The 20,527-nt window shown below is 35.9% G+C and overlaps 1 protein-coding gene across 4 annotated transcripts in view; it reads right to left on the reverse strand.

Annotated features, from left to right (window-relative positions):
* VTA1 (vesicle (multivesicular body) trafficking 1) overlaps positions 1 to 20,223 on the reverse strand; it is an 86,030-nt gene extending 65,807 nt beyond the window's left edge. For all 4 annotated transcript variants that reach the window (XM_011962051.1, XM_011962050.1, XM_011962048.1 and 1 more), the window contains exon 1: positions 20,075 to 20,223. In XM_011962051.1, the coding sequence (XP_011817441.1) occupies positions 20,075 to 20,107 (33 nt within the window). In that variant the 5' untranslated portion in view covers positions 20,108 to 20,223. The remainder of the gene's footprint in view (positions 1 to 20,074) is intronic.
* Between the last annotated feature and the right edge of the window lie 304 nt (positions 20,224 to 20,527).

The raw sequence follows: 20,527 nt of genomic DNA on the forward strand, positions 1-20,527 counted from the left end.
AAAAAAAAAAAAAAAAAAAAAAGAATGACTAGGTATGTCCTAAGCTATCAAAGGCAACTATAATTTAATTGGTAAGACAAAGCACACAGCAAACAACCATATGTACAAGAGCACCTGCCAAGTGCCAAATAAGTGATACTGACAAAATATACAAAATGAGCTGGGATAGTGGGAAATGAGACTTGAACTGTGGTTTATAGAAAGAATTGCTACAGTAATTTTACATATACTCTCTCTTTGAATAAATATATCTTCTCTTCAAAGAGTTAATAAAAACAACTGAGATAAGGCTAAACCTAAATAGCTGACACCACAATTTTAGTTGTTTTCCCAGTGATAAGAACTCTGGTGGTAATTGCTGTTACCACTGATGTATACATACTATGTCTGTAATTTACCCCTTACATTCAACAATATGTCCTGGAGATCTGCGTCAGTGTTAATGTTCTACAGTATGAATGCATCAAGGTAACAAAAGCACATTCAGGCAGCTCTCAAAATTTCATTGTAACTAATGTTGTGCATAAATGCAACAACAAAATGCAATGAAATTTTTGAATGAAGACTGATGGTAAAACTCATGAATCGCAAAATACCTCCTTGTGCACAATGCAAGAGAGTTCCCAGGGGAACCAAGAGGTGAGATTCCTGGGTCATAGTCTCTGTGCCTTTTTCATTTTGAGACCTACTGTTAAGCTGCCCCCACAAAACAAAAGTATCAATACACAGTTGTATCTGCAATATATACAAGCACTCATTTTGCCTAAACGCACAAAACACTTATTAAACTTACATTCCTATCAACCTGAAGACTAAAAGCACTCTGTTTGATTTTATATTTTCTTTCCTAACTACTAAAAAACTATTAGGTATTTACTGAATAGCCCTATATTCTCATTTATGAATTAAGGATAGCTATCAAAATAAAATAATCTTCTGCCAAATTGGTTTGCTTTTAAACAAATTGACTTGTAGCAATTCTTTACACAGTATGAAGTAGAGATATAATGTTCCCCCACCAAATGAAATCTTCTACTTGTTCATTGTCTCTACCCTAACTAGAATTTACACTCCATGATGACAAGGATGTTAGTCTATTTGGTTTGCTGATGTATCCTTGGCATCTAGGATAGAGGTTGGGCCTTGATAAATATTTTCTGAATAGATAAACACATGAATGAAAGAATAGCTCATTTTATCCTACTGATTTAAATGTCATTTTTATCATTCATTATCATATATTAAATTTCCATGGTATAATAGGGCCCAGCTCTGTATACTTCCTACCCTGCTGTGCTATTCTACGGGTCTATCGTTGTTTGATTTACTAGAGCTTTATAACAAAGCTGAATATCTGAAACTCTCAGAATTTCCAATACAATTATGTTTACATGTCAAAAATTCTCTTTAAAAATTAATACATGCGTGAAACAGTTACCTATTTATCATATCTGTGTGTTTTAAATTTTAATGGTTTTATCTGGAGGAACTGCTTTTTAGTGCTTAGGCTTTGACGGCGTCATATTATAGAGCTTGAAGTTTAATTTAAAAACGTATTCATAACCACATATCAATTTTAAGGATTCGATCCATCTAGATATTAAGGAGAGAGAGAGAAAAAAACAGAGTTCCAAAAGTTTCACCGAGATTTACTGCTACCCAGTGTAGTGCATGTTGCTTTCACTGCACACTAACTAGCACTGGAGATCACTTTGATATACAAAGGGATTCTAATTTGATCTCAGATTAAATGTTACCTTCTCACAAGGTAATATCTATAAATCTTAATATGCTCTTTCCTCCTCAAATTTAAGCTTATTGTATTTTACTGTATTGCCAAAATTTCCCAAAGAATATTAGGTATCCTTTATCTTATTTTTAAGAGGATACTTCTAGCAGAAAGTAGGATCAGTTTCATGCCAGGTGGCTCATATTCCCCTAAGAGAGCCACCACCCTAAGATATACTGAAGCTAGCTAGGTACTTGAGACCCATATGATCCAGGGGATTGGCAAAACAATTGGCTAGAGTATCAAAAATAAAATATTAGAATTTCTATTGATACTTTATCTAATTCTTTAAAAATTTATATTTTACGTATCTCTTATAATACAGTATTAGTACATCAATATATAAATGTAATTCATAAATAGTTTACATAACATATTGCAGATTTGTGTTCAATGTTTTTTCTAACTCATATGGATAGGTGATCAAAAGGTCGAGAATTGCTGCTTTATGGCATCCTCACTCCTCTCAACTATGAACTATGTTTTCTTGCCCCAACCTAGCCCATGCCTCTTCCCCACACCCCCATACCTTCTACCAAAATCCCATGGAATCACTGCTTTTCATCAGCGTACTCCTCAATATTTTCTGATTTCTTCTCCTTCTCTGTCTTAACTAAAAGCAGATATCACTTGAAGAAATCACTGTATTTGCAGTCCTCTTTAGTAACTTAAAAAAAAAAAAAAAAAGATCACATACCTCCTTAGGACTGGCAAGCTGCTATATTACTAAGGAGTCGTAATGTACCTAGCCCAAAGAGTACATTTCCCAGTATTCTCCAAAGCAAAGTATGGCCATGTAACCAACACTAATATTATGTACCCAGAAATAGTTAGGAAAGACTGTTGTAATGTGTCCACAAAAGGGGGAATGACAGCAGGGAAATATCTTGCAGACCTTCTCCCTTTTTTGTTCCCTACTACCTAGAATATAAATACTAGATGACTGAAGCCCTAGTACCTATCTTGGGCTACAAAGCAACCTTGAAAATGGCAACCATGTGCTGGCTGGTAGACCTGAAACTGGAATCAGCTGGGGTCCCTGATGACTTACTGGAATTGGTACACTAGCACAGGGTACTGCCAACATCAGACTTTCTTTAAATTATAGAGTAAATCCTTATTTTACTTACCCATTGTTATTTTGGATTTTCTGCAATAAGAGAGTAAATCAAATTCAAATGTAAACACAGCCCATATTCTCAATTCTTATTGACCCTTGCCCTCCAATAATTTTATGTGCTCTCTTTCACTCAGTGGTCATTCTATAATTAAATTGCCATCTCAAACCTCTGCCAAAATCAATACAGCAAGCACCCAATCTCTAAACATAATCTCTTCTTCCAACATTCAACTATGCGCATTACTACAGGTTTCCAGTTCACTGGCTTCTTACTACTTCTTCATTAATATCAGTCTTCTCTCCTTTAACTTCTCTCTGCAACTAGCTTTGATGTTACATTTTAAGAACTTTATTTTATTATCTCCTTTTACCTCTAAATTTTTTTATTACATCCCTCTGGCAAAAGCATACTCATACATAAACCCAACTATCCTCTTTCTCTGTACCTGCATCCAAGTAGCAGAGACTGATGACAGACTGTCTTCATTACAAATATCATAATTATCAATCTCAAATAGGCTTGATACTTGCTTTCCCAACATCCCAATTGACTATTTCAAACACACTTTAATCTCTAAGACAACCGTCTTACCCAAACATACATATACATTAGGTAATTACTCATGATCTAAATGAGCACTGACCAACAAAAAAAATGATAATTTGAAGGATGGTACCGACAGTGTCATCTCCCTACAGGACTCTCTCTCTCTTTTTTCTTCTTTAACCACAGTAGTGAACACTATGTGAGGCCTACCATTCATGGAGCAGAGTTAGCTACTTGCTAGATCAATTTTGGGAAGAAATATAGAGAACAACCCAGTCAGTAAAGAAATAAGGTTGATTCCTAATACTGTCCTTGGCTTTAGTGACAGCCATTTCAGGATGTAACCATTAAGCAAACATGCAGATAATTAATACAGCACATACAAATATAAACAAAATTTCCACTTCTTGTCCTTTTGAAGTTAACCTAATCCAAATAACTAATAGTTAAACACAGTGTAATAATAATATAGTTTAATAAGCCTGGCCTACGTTCATTTCTTTCTTAGTTTGTGTGCATATTTAGTCGTTGCAATTGTAAGGACATTATTATATGGTAATACTTTTAATTGAAGAATTGGATCCTCTCAGCATTAAAAGATTTAGGACAAAAATTGGCCTGGCTTTTGTATTTCTAAATACCTTATGTTGCAAAGAATTCTTAAGTACAAAAAATTTACCATAAGATTCATTTTCTACTATTAATAAAAAGGAAAATTCCTTGAATTCACTTAAGAAAACTCAGTTTAAGTACACTAAAACATCTTTTTGCCACAGGGATGAAAAAAGGATCTCTTTCATAAAGAACTCTGAGACAAGTAATTCATTCTAGCAGTAGCAATATGATGAAAAATTAATGTCTAACATGGAAAATACCTACAAAAACAGAACAAATAAACATGTAGCTAAAATCATCTATATGAAAATACATTTATTTCATCAAGGAAATGTGTTTATTTTTATGAATAAATATTATATTTGATGAGTAATGAAGCATATTTGCAAAAGGATTAAATACTTTCCAACATGACTTTAATGTGAGACATTTAGAAAACAAACATTTACTAATTCTGATGGTATGTGTAATCCAGAGTTCCTCAGAATTTGAACATTAACATTCTAACACATCCTTGCTTATCCATAAGAACATAAAACTATGAAATATGCATAATAAAAACACACGCAAAAAGATATAAAAGCAACTGTGAGGACTGAGGCTTTGATAGGTTAAAAACTGTGGCACTCAATAGAATACATATTGATACATAAAAGCAAATTTTATTCCAAAAAATAGAACTGAATCTTATTCTATTCCTAAGTATATTGCTGATCTCTTCTATATGGTTAGTATTATCCTTTGTGAAGGGCTTTCTGAGTCAATGATTATTACACAGTTTTTATACAAAATATATCCAACTACTTTCCAAATTAAATAATTTAGGCACACTATTTGACCAAAAATAAAAAAAAGGAAAAAGGAAGGAAGCATGAATGAATGCCTGCTAATGAAGAATACTTACTTCACTTGTCCCTTCATTAAATAGATAACTTTTGGAACTCCTATCATAACAGTGATTTTAAGAAAAAGTCACTCCTGATTTCCTATTAAATGATGTAATGAAAATCAAAGTATAGGGTAAGAATACCTGGCTTTTTCATTGTCCAAAGAATAAACAGATAATCACTGGGATTCTGAATATTAGCGTTGTGCTGACACATAGCAAACACTAAGTGATGATCCGATTATTAAAATGAGAACACGGATTCTACTTCTGGCCTTAATGAAGTAACTATGGTTATCATCCCAGTGTAAACAGAAAAAATCTGGACAAAATATATGAAACAAGCTTTCAGACAACAAAGATAGAGGAAGACCATGATACCTGGAGAAAGGAAACAAATGAGGTGGCACCAATGATCAACCCAGCATTCTGCCTGGAAGCACATGCCAAACTAAGGCCCAGGAAGAGGAGTCCCAAGCAGAAAACAGTCCTCTTGAGCTGAAAAAACACACTGGAGTGAATTCAGGGAGACTGAGGCAGTTGTACATTAAGGGGTAGAGTTCTAAAGAGAAGGGAGCTATGCAGGAAAAAACCCAGAAACCTGAATAAGGGTAACCTGGAGACTCAGCTGAATACTAACATGTGGCGGGCAGGGGGAAGCTCCTCAAGGCCAAAGAATGAACAAAACCTGTTCAATAAGCTGAACTGTTCCCAATGCACACACAGGACTAGAACGCATTCAAGTTCCAACAAGAGAGAGTGAAGAGTCCTATGTGTTACACTGGGTATTCAGTAGACAGTCCATGATGGGCATACTTTGGTAGTGGTGTTAAAACTCTCCCTAAAGCAAAGACTACTTTAGACCTACCCCAAAAAGCTAAAAACAAATAAAAAAAAATACACAAAAGAATCAAATTGAACTCCAAATTACTTAATTGTTGGCCAGATTGAATCCCTTCAAAGAAAGACCACAAACTCCAGACATTCAAGAACGTAAAATTCACAAAGTCCTACTGCCAGTCAAAAATTACTGAAGAGGCCAACAGATAGGAAAATGTGATCCACAAGAAGAAAAAATATAAGCCAACAGTATGAACAGATCAAACAATGAGAAAATAATAAAAACAGGAGATAATGACATTAACATACTAGAGAACTATAGAAAGAATTTTAAGAAAACAATGAATAGAAAGGAGAAATGAACATACACAAAGAAATCCAAATGAAACTTCTAGAGGTAAAAACTATAATACCAGCAGGGTGCGGTGACTCATGCCTGTAATCCCAGCACTTTGGGAGGCCGAGGCAGGTGGGTCACGAGGTCAGGAGATCGAGATCACCCTGGCTAACAAGGTGAAACTCTGTCTCTACTACAAATACAAAAAATGAGCCGGGCGTGGAGGCAGGCGCCTGTAGTCCTAGCTACTTGGGAGACTGAGGCAGGAGAATGGCATGAACCCGGGAGGCAGAGCTTGCAGTGAGCAGGGAGGCGCCGCTGCACTCCAGCCTGGGGTGACAGAGTGAGACTCCGTCTCAAAACAAACAAACAAAATATATATATAATATCTGGGCCAGGTGTGGTGGCTCATGCTTGTAATCCCAGTACTTTGGGAGGCTGAGGCGGGCAGATCATGAGGTCAAGAGATCGAGACCATCCTGGCCAACACAGTGAAACCCCGTCTCTACTAAAAATACAAAAATTAGCTGGGCATGGTGGTGCGTGTCTGTAGTCCCAGCTACTCAGGAGGCTGCAGCAGGAGAATCGCTTGAGCCCAGGAGGCAGAAGCTGCAGTGAGCCAAGATCACATCACCGCACTCCAGCCTGGCAACAGAGCGAGACTTTGTCTCAAATAATAATAATAATAGTAATAATAATGATAATACCTGAATTGAAAAATTCAGTGGGTAGGACTAATAGTAGAGACACCAAAAAAGAAAAGAGTAGTAAACTCTGGAACACTGCAATATAAACTACCCAAAGTACTTTATATAATTTTTAAGATGGGGTCTCACTCTGTTGCCCAGGTTGGAGTGCAGTGGCACAATCTCAGCTCACTGCAACCTCCGCCTCCTGGGTGCAGATGATCCTTCCGCCTCAGCCTCCCAAGTAGCTGAGACTACAGGCGCAAGACACCCATTGGGGTAATTTCTTTTTGTATTTTTGGTAGAGACAGGGTTTCACCACGTTGCCCAGGCTGGTCTTGAACTCCTGAGCTCACGTGATCCACCTACCAAAGTTTTGAGATTACAGGCATGAGCCACCATGCCCAACCAATACGAGATTTAAAACTTGGATCTTGATGAGTACTGAAAATCATATTTATGTCATAAAAGACAAAAATTTTTATTTTTACATTTTATAAATTTCTTTAAAAGAGAAGAGTTAAAAACATACATAAGGTTTATGGTATAAGTATAAATACAGTGTATGACAACTATAGGCAAAGGACATCAGGGGGAAAAGACAGTAAAGATCTTTCCTTATATGTTAAGTGGTATGAGAGAATAGACTATGATAAGCTATTGTAAGCATTCTAGAGCAACCACTAAAAAAATAAATAGGAATATCTAGTAACTCCACAGTGGAGCTACGATGGAATTCTAAGAGAATTTCAATTATCAAAAAGGCAGGAAAAGGAGAAAGAAGAAACAAACAACAAATGAGACATAGAAAACCAATCGCAAGACTTAAAACCAAACATACTTATTACATTAATTATAAATGTTTTAAACATTGCAATTAAAAGGTAGAGGTTGCATAACGGATAAAAACATAAGACTTAGCAATATACTATCGACAAGATCCCAGTGAACTGGAGTAATAACTTGACAATAACTAATATTAAATGAGTAATCACCATGGATCATGTACTCATTTAGTCATATAAAAATAGAAAAATTGATTAATCCACCAAAAATGTTTGTGAAGTTGATCTTACTATTATCCTGAGTATATTAATAAAAAACCTGAAGCTCATAAGGTCATGGGGGGCCATAAACGGTAGGTTAGGATTTGACTCAGGCGCAGTCTGGCTCCAGAGTCATTGTACCCTGCATCCAGCAAGATGTCTCTCTTCATACACATACATAAAATTATATATAACCACAAATTTTACATACATGGCAACATGTAATTTGTTTGTACCCCTTCATTTTTACATTATGCTGTGGGTTATGGCATCTTTTGTGATAAATATAACTTCACATATTTTTAACAGTTACATAATATAAACTTTCCATACTGATGGGAATTTAGATTTTCAATTATACTGGCTCTTGGGGGAGCTAAAATAGTGTGGAGGCTTTTTTTTTTTCCTTCCATTTTAAAATGCAATGTCTGGGGGTACTACTACCATTTAAAACAGTAATATCCTGAAATGTACTGGGCAGCCCTGACAACAAAGAATTGTTCCTCCAAGATGTTAACAGTGTCACCAAATAGAAACAATAATAAATTGAGGTTAAAAAAAAAAAAAACCCAAATAGTAGAAACATAAAAACCTGACAAGCCACAGAAAAATAAATATAAAAAAAATAAAAAATGTAAATGTAACAGCCCAATGAAGAACTTCAGTGAAAGTAGGAACTTATATCAAGCATGGTTATTGAAACCGACTATATATAATCCTTGACTGTTCAAGAGTATATAAGCTTCCACTTTGAACAACCAAATGTAATTGTCATAGAAGACAAACCTTATCAAAGATGCTTAAACTTCTATGAATGCCAAAAAAGAAATGAAAGTTAAGAATGTGTTATTTGACTCCATAGCCCCTTTGACTTTACGTTTTTTTCTAAAGAGATGTAAAATGAGTTGACATTACTCAAAAAGGAAAGTATTAAATGACAATTTAAAAAAAATTAAATTCATGTTTGCTTGTATGTTCACAAAACAAACATAAGAGGAATGGAAGGCTAATGGATAAATCAGCAGTCCAACATTCTGTGTGTTTATTGTCTTTGCTACAGTCAAGTACCCTGAGAAAGCTTATTAATTAAAAAAAAGTAAGTACTCAAGCAATAAGACTATAGACTCTAGTTTATCATTCAGGAACCAGCAAAGACTGAAAGGAACTGCTTCTCTTTATTGGTTTAGTTAAATTTGTCTGAATGAATTTAAAATCCAATTTCTATGGGATTAACCACAACAAAAAATAATAAAAGGCAAGTTCTTTTTTTTTGAGATGGAGTCTCGTTCTCTCACCAGGCTGGAGTCCAGTGGCACAATCTCGGCTCACTGCAACCTCCGCCTCCTGGGTTCAAGCGATTCTTCTGCCTTAGCCTCCCGAGTAGCTGGGACTACAGGCGCACGCTACCATGCCTGGCTAATTTTTGTATTTTTAGTAGAGACAGGGTTTCACCATATTGGCCAGGCTGGTCTTGAACTTCTGACCTCGTGACCTGCCCACCTGGGCCTCCCACAGTGCTAGGATTACAGGCATGAGCAAGTGATTATTAATGCTAATATACATGTAGTTTACCATCTATCAATAAAGAAATCCATTATTATTTAGCATTTACACTAAATTAATATTTTCTAATTGAATGTCCTGTAACATCTCAGAACTGAAATAACTTTATTTATACATACAGCTTTCTGAACAACCGTACTATATTTAATTTTCTGATGATATAAACAAATGAAGACTCTTGAGACTGTGTAGATACTTTAACTGAACATTTACTAACTTTACAATGTCACCCCCTAGAGGAAGTTTTAAAAATTGAAACTTGAAATTTTATACATTTACTCATGGCAAAATGAAAAAGGAAGGGGAAAGTTCTTTCCGAGTTTAGCTTTATCTACAGTACCAAACTGGGCAGAATCAAAATATTCATGTAAGAGTACCCACTTTTAGTACAGATTCAAATATTTTCTGGCATCATTAAAGAAAAATAAAGAGATGGAGCTCAGAGACATATTGTTAAGAGAAAGCATCTCCTTCATTTTCCACTCTCCACTTAGGGAATCTCCCAGATTATTTCACTGGCTTTTTTGCCTTTTTCTTTTGTCATGGATTGTACTATTCCCTTTCCCCTCAGTTACTCTGTGGCTCACTCAATAACTGGTTCTCTAATTACTAGCTACTACCAACAATTTTTCATTTAACCTTTTTTTTTTTTTTATCTGACTTCGGTTATTCAGGTCCTGGTTCAATCACTTAGTAACAGAAGGACTAGAAATATTTTGAGGATCAAATCTGACATCCTGAAAGAAAGCACTGTTAAAATGCCAATCAGCAACAGGAATGCTAGTTGTTTGCCTTCCTTATTAGGTGACAACTATATGGCTACACTTCCCTCTAGGGATCACAATTGCCTTAAAATTCAGGTCAATTTGGCTAACATTTTTTGAGCACCTGTTCTTTAATATGTAAATATCTCCAGTGGCCTAGCACTACCAGGCAGAGTAAATGAATAAAGACTGGAGCAGAGTGTAGGCCTTCCTCAGTTTACAGTCTAGAAGAAAGACCAGCAAATGAAAAAGCAATTATGGTAAAGCTACACCAAGGTACAAAGAACAAAAAGAAACACCTTAAAACCAGGAGACTTAAGAAAAGGCCTCCCAGAGAAAGTGGCATTTAAGCTAGTACTCAAAGGATAAAAATCTAGTGAGTGTAGTGGGGAAGAGAAGAGGTATCAAGGCAGAGAAAGTAGAATGTTAAAAGGCTTGGAGACAACACAAAGTGCCTAATGTTTTAGCAGCAAAGTGAAATTTATTTGTAAAACTACAAAAGGTGATTCAGAACTCAAATCATGAGGGGTCACTGAAGACAAAGATTTTTTCAGATAGACATATGGAACTGCGTGTATAATAACTCTGTATCCTGCACTTTCATGTAAACTTCCCCCCATGTTATAAAAGATGCTTTGTAATGTTTAAACAATTACATTACTTTCTATGCAGCAGATATAACATAATTTACTTAGCCATTTCCATAATGATACGTATTTTAGGATATTTTGAGCTTATCACAAATGTATAAATAATCATTCAGGAAATTCTGCATAAAGGTCTTACTAAATGTATGGTTATTTCCTGAACACGTTTCCCCAAATTGGAATTACTGAAATAGATACTCTACATTTTGCCAAATGTTTTCCAAACTTTGTACCAATCACACAACCATGACAGCAAGGATTTGACCACATACTCATTTGTATTGAGTCATATTTTTACAGTCAAAAATTGTTATTCCAATTTACATTTATTACTAACTAGGATGAATGCTAATGATTAGTATTCCCTCCTTCAGTAGTTGTATGCACCTATTTTTAATCTATGGGGATCTTTTTTATTTTTAAGGGATATTTACAAGCTGATATATATATCAGGGATATTCGCTCTTTGTCGCTCATCTACTGGAAATGTTTCTTCCTGATACAGTACTTGTTAATTTGTACTGCTTGTGTCACACACAATTTCTAAATGTTCACAGTCCACTCCATCATTTACTCCGTGTTATTTTCACTAAGCATTAGAAGCATATCATTCTAGTGGCAACAGGGATTACACGTTTGAAGCAAAAACTGGGAAGCTATGCCATTAGCTTAGAATGTCTAAGGTATGGATATAGTAACAGAGAAAATGAGAAAATAAAAACAATTTTAAAACTTTTATGATTGGTTGATTATGAGACATATGAAATAAGAAAAGAAAGATTAAGTTTTTAACTTTCAGCTAATAAATTTCAAAATACAGTAGAAATGAAAGATTTCCTAGAAAACTCTACTATATCAACAATGGCTCAGAGGAAAATATTTTTCTAATGGAAGAAATTGAGAAATGTAACTTCCCCCAAAAGTGCAAAGCTGTGTTGAATCAATGACTTTTTTTAATCTAAAAAAAGTGATAAATCTGCTGCCTTTTAAACCCAACTCACATTTGAGTAAAAAGAATAAAAGAATAATTTTCTCAACAATGTCTAAGAAACCAGAGTAACGTTGTTACTAAAAATCTCAAAATGATAACATAACTACAATATAGTAAGAACTCTCAAACAACAATAATGAGCAAAGACATGCAGACATTTTACTGAAGATGATATCCATATGGTAAATAAGCACATGAAGAAGTTTTCAACTTTATTAGCTATCAGGGAAAGAAAAATTAAAACCACAATGAGGTATCACTGTACCTATTAACACTAAAATTAAAAACAGTGACACAAAATGCTGGTGAGAATAAGAGAAACTGGATCACTTATCATGCATGTGTTGCCAATAAGAGTGTAAAATGGTACAGCTGCTCTGGAAAACAGTTTGACAGTTTCTTATGAAACTAAACATGCAATTACCATATGATCCAGCAATTGCATTTTTGGGCATTTATCCCAGGGAAATGGAAACTAGGGCCACACAAAAACTATATGTGATTACATTCACTTTATTCATAATTGTCACAAATTGAAAACAAATTAAATGTCTTCAATGATTGAACTGTTACACTATAGTACACACATACCGTGAAATTCTACTGAGCATTAAAAAAGGAATAAACTTGGATAAATCTCCAGAGAGTATGCCAAATGAAAAAAGCCAACAGCACATTTTAAATGACAAAATTTTAGAAATGGACAACTAGTTACTGGCTACCAGGGGATGGGGGTGAGGTAGTGAAAGGGAGAAGGTAGGTTATATTAATAAAAGGGCTACAAGAGGAATTCTTAACTATTCTCTATCTTGACTATGGTAATGGGTACAGGAATCAACACCTGACAAAGCTGTTTAGAACTAAATACACACACACACACAAACACATGTAAAACTGAGGAAGCCTGAATAAACCAGTGAATTGTACCAATGTCAATATTCTGCTTAGGGTATATTATTAGTTTTTTAAGATATTATCATTGGGGGACACTGGGTAAAGGGTACAGAGAATCTCTCCACAGTATTTCTTACAACTACGTGTGCTGCATGTGGACCTACAACTATTTCAAAAGAAAAACTTTAATTAAAAAAAAAATGCAAAAACTAATGGGATTCTTTCCAGAAATGGAGGGATGTTTCAAATATGAGAAAATTTACTATTTTGCTACTTACTACATTAAAAAGTTAAAAACATTAACTACATTAAAAAGTAAAAACTACAGTAAAAAAAAATGGCCAAAAGTAATTTGATATACATTATTTCTACATTCATTCCTGATTTTAAAAGAAAACAAGACCAAACAACTTCGAAATGTAGGAATATTAAGGTAATTTTAAAAAGTGATAAAACACTAGAAAATTCCCATTAAGGCCAGAAGTGAATCATTTTTGGAAATGATAAAAATACTAGAAAGGAGAGGGCACAAGGTGTAAATCGTATGATAATGACCTATGACTCAATCAAAAATTTACTATAAACATAGTAAGGTAATGAGTTAAGACAGAGTACTGGGATTGTTTCCATTATGTTTTGTCATTGATTTGTGGTAGAACATTAAAAAAAAAAAAAAAGCTGTGAATTACTGTATAGTTCATTTATTCAATCAACAAGTAAGTTTTACAGGTTATCTAACATGTCTTAGATACTATATTAGGAGTTGGAAATTCAATGATCATCGTAAGACATACTCTTGCTCTCATACAGTTTACATTTTAGTAGACTATTAGTAATATTTAGAGAGGAGGCATTCATTAAGAATTTATAAATTCCATTTATGTGTCAGCTGGTAAAAAAAGAAAAAGATAATCCCTGTCCTCCAGGAGAATCAAGATCGAAAGATAAACAGATGTTTATATTATAACACATGTGATGAGGGGCACACAGGAACAATTCCTAGATCATCTTTAAGAGGTCATGAAAAATAATCTGTAGAAAGTAAAATTTGTACTGAGTCAGAAAGTTAGTCAAATTAATAGGAATGCAGAAGGATTCCTGGCAGAGGGTAGCACATAGCCCATGGAGCTTTTATGAATCAGCAAGTAGTTCAGCAAAACAATCTTGAATTTTTTTCTCACAAAAAAAAAAGTTCCCTTGTTCTAGGAATTTATAAAATTATTATATGCTCTGAGAGTATAGAAATGTATCCCTCAACACGTTTTTAAGTTCATGTCTACATCTTTTCACAAGAAGGTTTCACAGGTACAAAAAATGTGATTTCTATACTTCATCAAATGTTGACAAAAGTTATACCTTTCAAACTAAAATATCATAGCAACTTGATATTTATCATGTTTTAAAATACAAAAAGTTATTTTTTAAGAGTCAGAAATTTTACACTATTTTCTTCTTTTAACCCATATTTCCATTTACTTAGCCTATAGAATTTCACGTTAAAGGAACAGATTTGTATGCTCAAATTTTTACTTAATTAACATAACACATTTCTCTGCAACAAAAGATTGAAAATTGAAATTTAAATTTTTACAAAATTTCCTGTGAAATAAGGTGCTAGGTGTTAAAATCTTCTTCCAAAATTGAGTCTGCAATTGTTATAATACATAATTGATCAAAACAACAAAAATAACACACATTTCAATAATCATTAAATATAAAAAGTAAAATTTTATTGGCAATACAGCTTATAATGAATTAAATCAAATATTTATGTATTAATATTATTTACTCCCATAATGAGGAAGAGGAGACTATTGGGGTTCTATTGTTATTTTTATAAATTAAATTCACAAAAAATAATTCCCCCGAAATCCCAGTTTTTCCGACGTTACACAGCAAAATCACCAAAATCTTTTTTTTTTTTTTTTTTTTTTTTTTGCGGGGGCGTCTCGCTCTGTCACCCAGGCTGGAGTGCAGTGGCACAATCTCGGCTCACTTCAAGCTCCGCATCTCAAGTTTACATCATTCTCCCGCCTCAGCCTCCTGAGTAGCTGGGACTACAGGCGCCCACCAAGATGCCCAGCTAGTTTTTTGTACCTTTTTTAGTAGAGACGGGGTTTCACCGTGTTAGCCAGGATAATCTTGATCTCCTGACCTCGTGATCCGCCCGTCTCGGCCTCCCAAAGTGCTGGGATTACAGGCTTGAGCCACCGCGCCCAGCCAAAATCACCAAATTCTTTAAATTATTTCTGGGTTATAGGCTAAAAACCATATAATCATCTATCATCAAATATTTTAAATAATTTATAAGCTGACAAATTAGGCCGATTTTAAAATTTGTTTAAAAATTAAAAAGGGTTTTTTACCCCACCATTACTCATTTTCTTAATTCCTGTGAGGTATGCAAAAATATATTACAAAGTTTCATCATCTTCTTTCAATCAGAGCCTTCTTATTCATTGTAGGATGCAGAAAAGATTGGGAAAACTTGAAGTATTTGTTCCAACGTCCCTCAGCAAAAAAAAAAAAATTGTAACAAATAAGGTTTAATCTTATCGGCGACTTTATTTTCTTCTTTCTCCTTCTCCTTATTCTTTTTATTTTATATATTTATTTTTTTGAGATGAAATCTTGCTCTTGTTCCCCAGGCTGGAGTACAATGGCACAATCTCAGCTCACTGCAACCTCCACCTCCGGGTTCAAGAGATTCTCCCACCTCAGCCTCCGTAGTAGCTGGGATTACAGGCACCTGCACCACGCCAAGCTAATTTTTGTATTTTTAGTAGAAATGGGGTTTCACCATGTTGGCCAGGCTGATCTTGAACTCCTGATCTTGGGTGAACCACCTACCTCGGTCTCCCAAAGTGCTGGGATTACAGGCGTGAGCCACTGCGCCCAGCCAAGCTGTTTTAAATGTATTTCCAGAAGAATAAAACAAAACAAAAACCTCAGAGCTGAAGATTTTAGCTTATTTAGTTTAAAGAGAATGTCTACCATACTGTTTAAAAGGCACTGTCAGTTGCTAGTGCCAAACCAATCAGCCAAGTAAGAGTTACTTTTTCAGAGAAATACAACTTAATATTCCAGTTGGAATGTCAATTCATGTCCCCATTTTATTTCTGAATTCTAATTCTAAAATAGCAATAAGCTGCAGAGCCTTGCAGGAGCTTGCTTGGATGAAACAAGGTACTCTCACCTTCAGTATTTCTCCTTTGTTCTTGGTTTTGCTCTCAACTCAAGAATGGTATTCTCTAAAAGGCATGCAGAATGAGGCAGTAAAGTCAACTCATGAAAATTGTTATCATTTTGAGAATTCAGAATACTGCAACACAGGACCGTTTTTAACATGAAGCATTACCCTTAACAGATATATGTATAAATGTAAGAGACTCTGAAAGTCTGATATTTCCCACTGTGGTCCCTCCATGTCCCTGTCCCTACAGCTAATCTTCCTCACATCTTCTTGCATGTGACCTTGGCCCCAAACTGTTACTCCTCACCCACCTGATAAAATCCAAAATGACCTAACGATGGCTGCTAATATCCCAGAATAACTCCTCCCTCTTCTGAGATCCACTGACCAACTGCTCCTGAAAAGAGACAAACTCCAGGTGACTCCCTGCATCCCCCATATACAACTCCAGGTGACTCCCTGTATCCCCCATATACAACTCCAGGTGACTCCCGGCATCCCCCTTATATAAAGTTCCACCCCCTTTCCCCCAAATTAGAATGCTCTTTTGGAACCTTTCTTGCTTAGCATTTTTTTTTTTTTTGAGACGGAGTTTCGCTCTTGTTGCCCAGGCTGGAGTGCAATGGCATGATTTCGGCTCACTGCGACCTCTGCCTCCCGGGTTCAAGTGATTCTCCTGCCTCAGCCTCCCACGCAGCTAGGATTACAGGCACACGCCACCACACCCGGCTAATTTTGTATTTTTAGTAGAGGCGGGGTTTCTCCATGTTGGTCAGGCTGGTGTTGAACTCTCGAATGAAGTATTTATTCTTTGCTCTGGCTGGTTTTCTTCAATGTAAGACCAGGAAAGATAGGAAGGTCTATCCAATGCCTTAATTAATGGAGGCTTCACTGACACCGGTAATTTGAATTGTCTCTTTTGTCTGGACACCTTGGAGGATTTTCCACCTTCTCTTTCAAGGCAATACAACATAAAAACACTCAGGATGCCTGAGAGTATGCCGTCCTCCATTAAAGTGGGAGAAAGACAACTGTGAACAGGATGAGGAAAAGATAAGCAGCATGTTATATACTACTTTGCTACCCTGATCACAGGAGCTTTGTCAAGATCAGTTTTTGGAAGGAAAACATGGAAGTCAAGAATTGGAAAATTGATTCCTTTGGAATTATTTGCCTACTCCAGTTTGAAGAGTGCTGGTCTAGCCCGACTAGCCCACAATTGTAAGGAAAGAAGTCACCATGAGCAGTGTTCTGTTGAAAAGCAGAATCAGACCCACAAATACAGCAGCTACAGATGTTATCAAACAGCAAATACAAATCGATATATTTAAAGTGTTCAAAGAAATAGAGTGTTTAAAAACATCAGTAACAAGAAACTATCAGAAATGGCCAGGTCAATATGAAAACAAAAAGACAGCACTCAAATAAAAAATTAAAGTAGAAATTCAATAAAAGGGTTAAACAATAATACACAGGGAGGTGAAGATAGACCTCAAGAAATTACACAGAATGCAGCACAGAAAAACAAAGAGATAAAAAAAAAATTACAGAATCAAAAGACAAGGAAGTTAAATGGGAGAAGGGCAAAACATGTCTAATCAAACTTTCACAAGAATAGAAATAGAAGCAACATTTGAACAAATAATAGTAGAGAAAATTTTCCAAGATTGATTAAAAACACCCATCTACAGATTTAGAATGCCAAAGTCCCAAACAAATACACAAAAAGAAATGAAAGCTTATAAAATCAGAAGGTTAAGTCCTAAGAGATTCATACATTGATAACATTTTTAAATTAAGAACTTTGGAACATCAAAGGTCTTCATAGAGTGAAAAATGAAACTGAAATGGGAGAAGATATTTACAACACATATAACAAATGATTTAACATCTAACATTATTAAGACAAGACTGTGACAGATAAATGGACAAAAGTAACAAACAAGCATTTCAAAAGCGAATCACAAATGGTTAATTAACATATGAAAAGATGCTAAACCTCATTAAGACTCAGAGAATTGCAAATTTTGCTCCAATGAGACACTACCATTTCACACTCACCAGATTGTCAAAAATTAAAAAGTTTAATAAATCAAATGTGGTGGGCATATTAGTGTTCATTTTATTATTCCTTAAACTGTCTGCACATTATATATGCTTTCATATGCAAGTTTCATAACTAAAATTGTTAAGTGTCACCCGAGCAATAAAAATATTTCTTCGTAAGCCTGATGAGAGCAGTTTCAGTGAAATACTGGGCATGAAAACCAGACTGCACAGGCTGAAAGGCTCTACATGGTAAAGGCGTAAAGCTAACTTACAGACAACTATTTCAAGCTTACCTATGAGGCTGGAAAGGCAGAGCTGCAACTTTAGGGAATGTCATGGTGAGAGGTTCTGTTTTATTTTTAAATAAAGGAAACTGGATTAGGTTCAGAAACATCTAGAGGGAAAGGACAACAATGAAAAAAGTGTCCCTGGTTTGTCACAAAGATACATAATACAGGGATCAGGAACAGGAATTTCCTTTAGGGATGAGAGAGATTCTTTGTCCTTATCCCATCATTCCTAAGCCCCATCCACTCCAGTCACAATGGTCTACTTGCTCCTCCTCCTAGCAAGCCTCTACCTCGGGACTTCTATATCCTCTATGGAGAATACTCTTCCCCAGATGGTGCAAGGCATGCCTTTCACTCTTTTCTTTCCCCAAATTCAACTCAGTGAAGTGTTCCCTGACCACTATGAAACTGAAATCCCATCTGCACTCCCTGCCACCACTACTCCTGATATTCTTATTCCTTTTCCTTGCTCTGTTTGTCTTCATAAGCTCTTAATACTCTACGTATGATAGACTTTATATTGTTGAAACTCTCTACCTCCATTGTATGTAAGCTCCAAAAATGCAGCAACTGCAGTCACAGCGCCAACTAATGCTTGACACAAAGGTAGCTCAATTAACACATACTGAATGAATATGGACCCTGCTTGAGGAAACTGAAGAACAAGTATAATGGAAATGATGCTGTAAGATTTGAGGAAACTGAAGAACAAGTATAATGGAAATGATGCTGTAAGATTTGAACAAAATGAAGTAACGCACAGAGAATAATCAATTTGTTGCCCACAGAAGAGGTGACATTTGGGTTAAATCTTGAATCATGAATTTGCGAAGTGCAAGAAAAAGGTGCACATTCCAAGAGTGGAACATGGGAGGTCTGAAAGGGCCTTGCACATTTGAGAAACAGGGTACATTTGGAGTATGGTACAGATAACAGTGACCAGATTTTAACTAACCTTACAATATACACAACAAAGGACGCATTATATCCAACTTCTCAACTCTAAAAATCATTTTCTGAATTATAGTTGTTCAGTTACTTGTTTTATTTTGCAGTAAAAAAAAAAAAAAAAGAGTACAGAATACAAAATAAAGTTAACACAGAATTACCGGAACTACTCCCTTTACTCACTGCAAGTTTGAGCAGTTAACCTATGTATTTTTTTAATCAAACTGTAAATTAAATGTATAACACTCAAAGTGCAAATACTGCTTTCAAAGGTCTCAACAGCAAGTATTATTCAAAGAAGTCAAAACTAAAAATTCTGTATGGTAGGAGAGAGCAGTGGGTGGGGAAAGGGGAATAGTCAAATTCAACCGCTTATTTAGCAGCAGATACTCCCCATTTAACCATCTGAGTTTTTGAATGGGCTTGCATGCTGTCATAAATAACTTTCACTTATTACTATGTTTTCAACTAGTCTATCGTCCTTTTATCCACATCACTACTTCTTTCGGACACTCACCTTCGTTTTAAACCTAATTCGATTTATTTTCAGGATTCCTATTTGAGACAGGAGGCACTTGTGTGTTACATACAGAGATAAAACCTTGGAAGATCGTATTTCACAGTTCAAGAGCCCGTGTAGTCAGTACTGGAGTATTTAAGCACAAGATAGGGGAAGCAGTGGACGCCCCGGTGCTTTGGGATTCCTACTGCCAGTGGGTGGGGACCCAGGGAGTTCCCTGGGTAGACTGGAGGTCAAAGCTCAGGTTTAAAGCCAGGGGGGCGGGGCATGCCCCAAGAACCTCGGAGAGGTGTGTGGGCCCTAAAATGCAACTGGGAAAGGAGGGGCGCGGCCACTCGAAAACACTCACAGTAATAAGCCACCACAGGGTCCCGCTTGTCATGCTCCTGAGCCGTCCTCAGATGATGCTGTATGCTCTTAAACTGTGCGGGCAGCGGGGGCAGCGGGGGCAGCGGTGCAAGAGCGGCCATCTCTACTCAGAACTCACCACTTCCTACTCGCGCCGTTTTTTGTTTTTAGAAAAAGGGTTTCACTCTGTTGCCCAGGCTAGTCTCAAACTGGCCTCAAGCAATCCTCCCACCTCGGTCTCCCAAAGTCCTGGGATTGCAGGCATGAACCTCCATGCCCAGCCCCACCTATTTTGAAAAGAAGCTTTTTATTCCATTTGACAGCACCCTTTAGTCTTTGATGTCTATGGTATCTTGGCATCTCAGCTGAAACTTCCAATCTAGCAAACTCTGATATTCATTGTTCTTTGAATTTCAGCAGAAAGAAGGAGCTGCTTTGGTAGAAAGGGACTAAT

Source organism: Colobus angolensis, unplaced genomic scaffold, assembly GCF_000951035.1.
Source record: "Colobus angolensis palliatus isolate OR3802 unplaced genomic scaffold, Cang.pa_1.0 Scaffold58, whole genome shotgun sequence".
NCBI lineage: Eukaryota > Metazoa > Chordata > Mammalia > Primates > Cercopithecidae > Colobus > Colobus angolensis.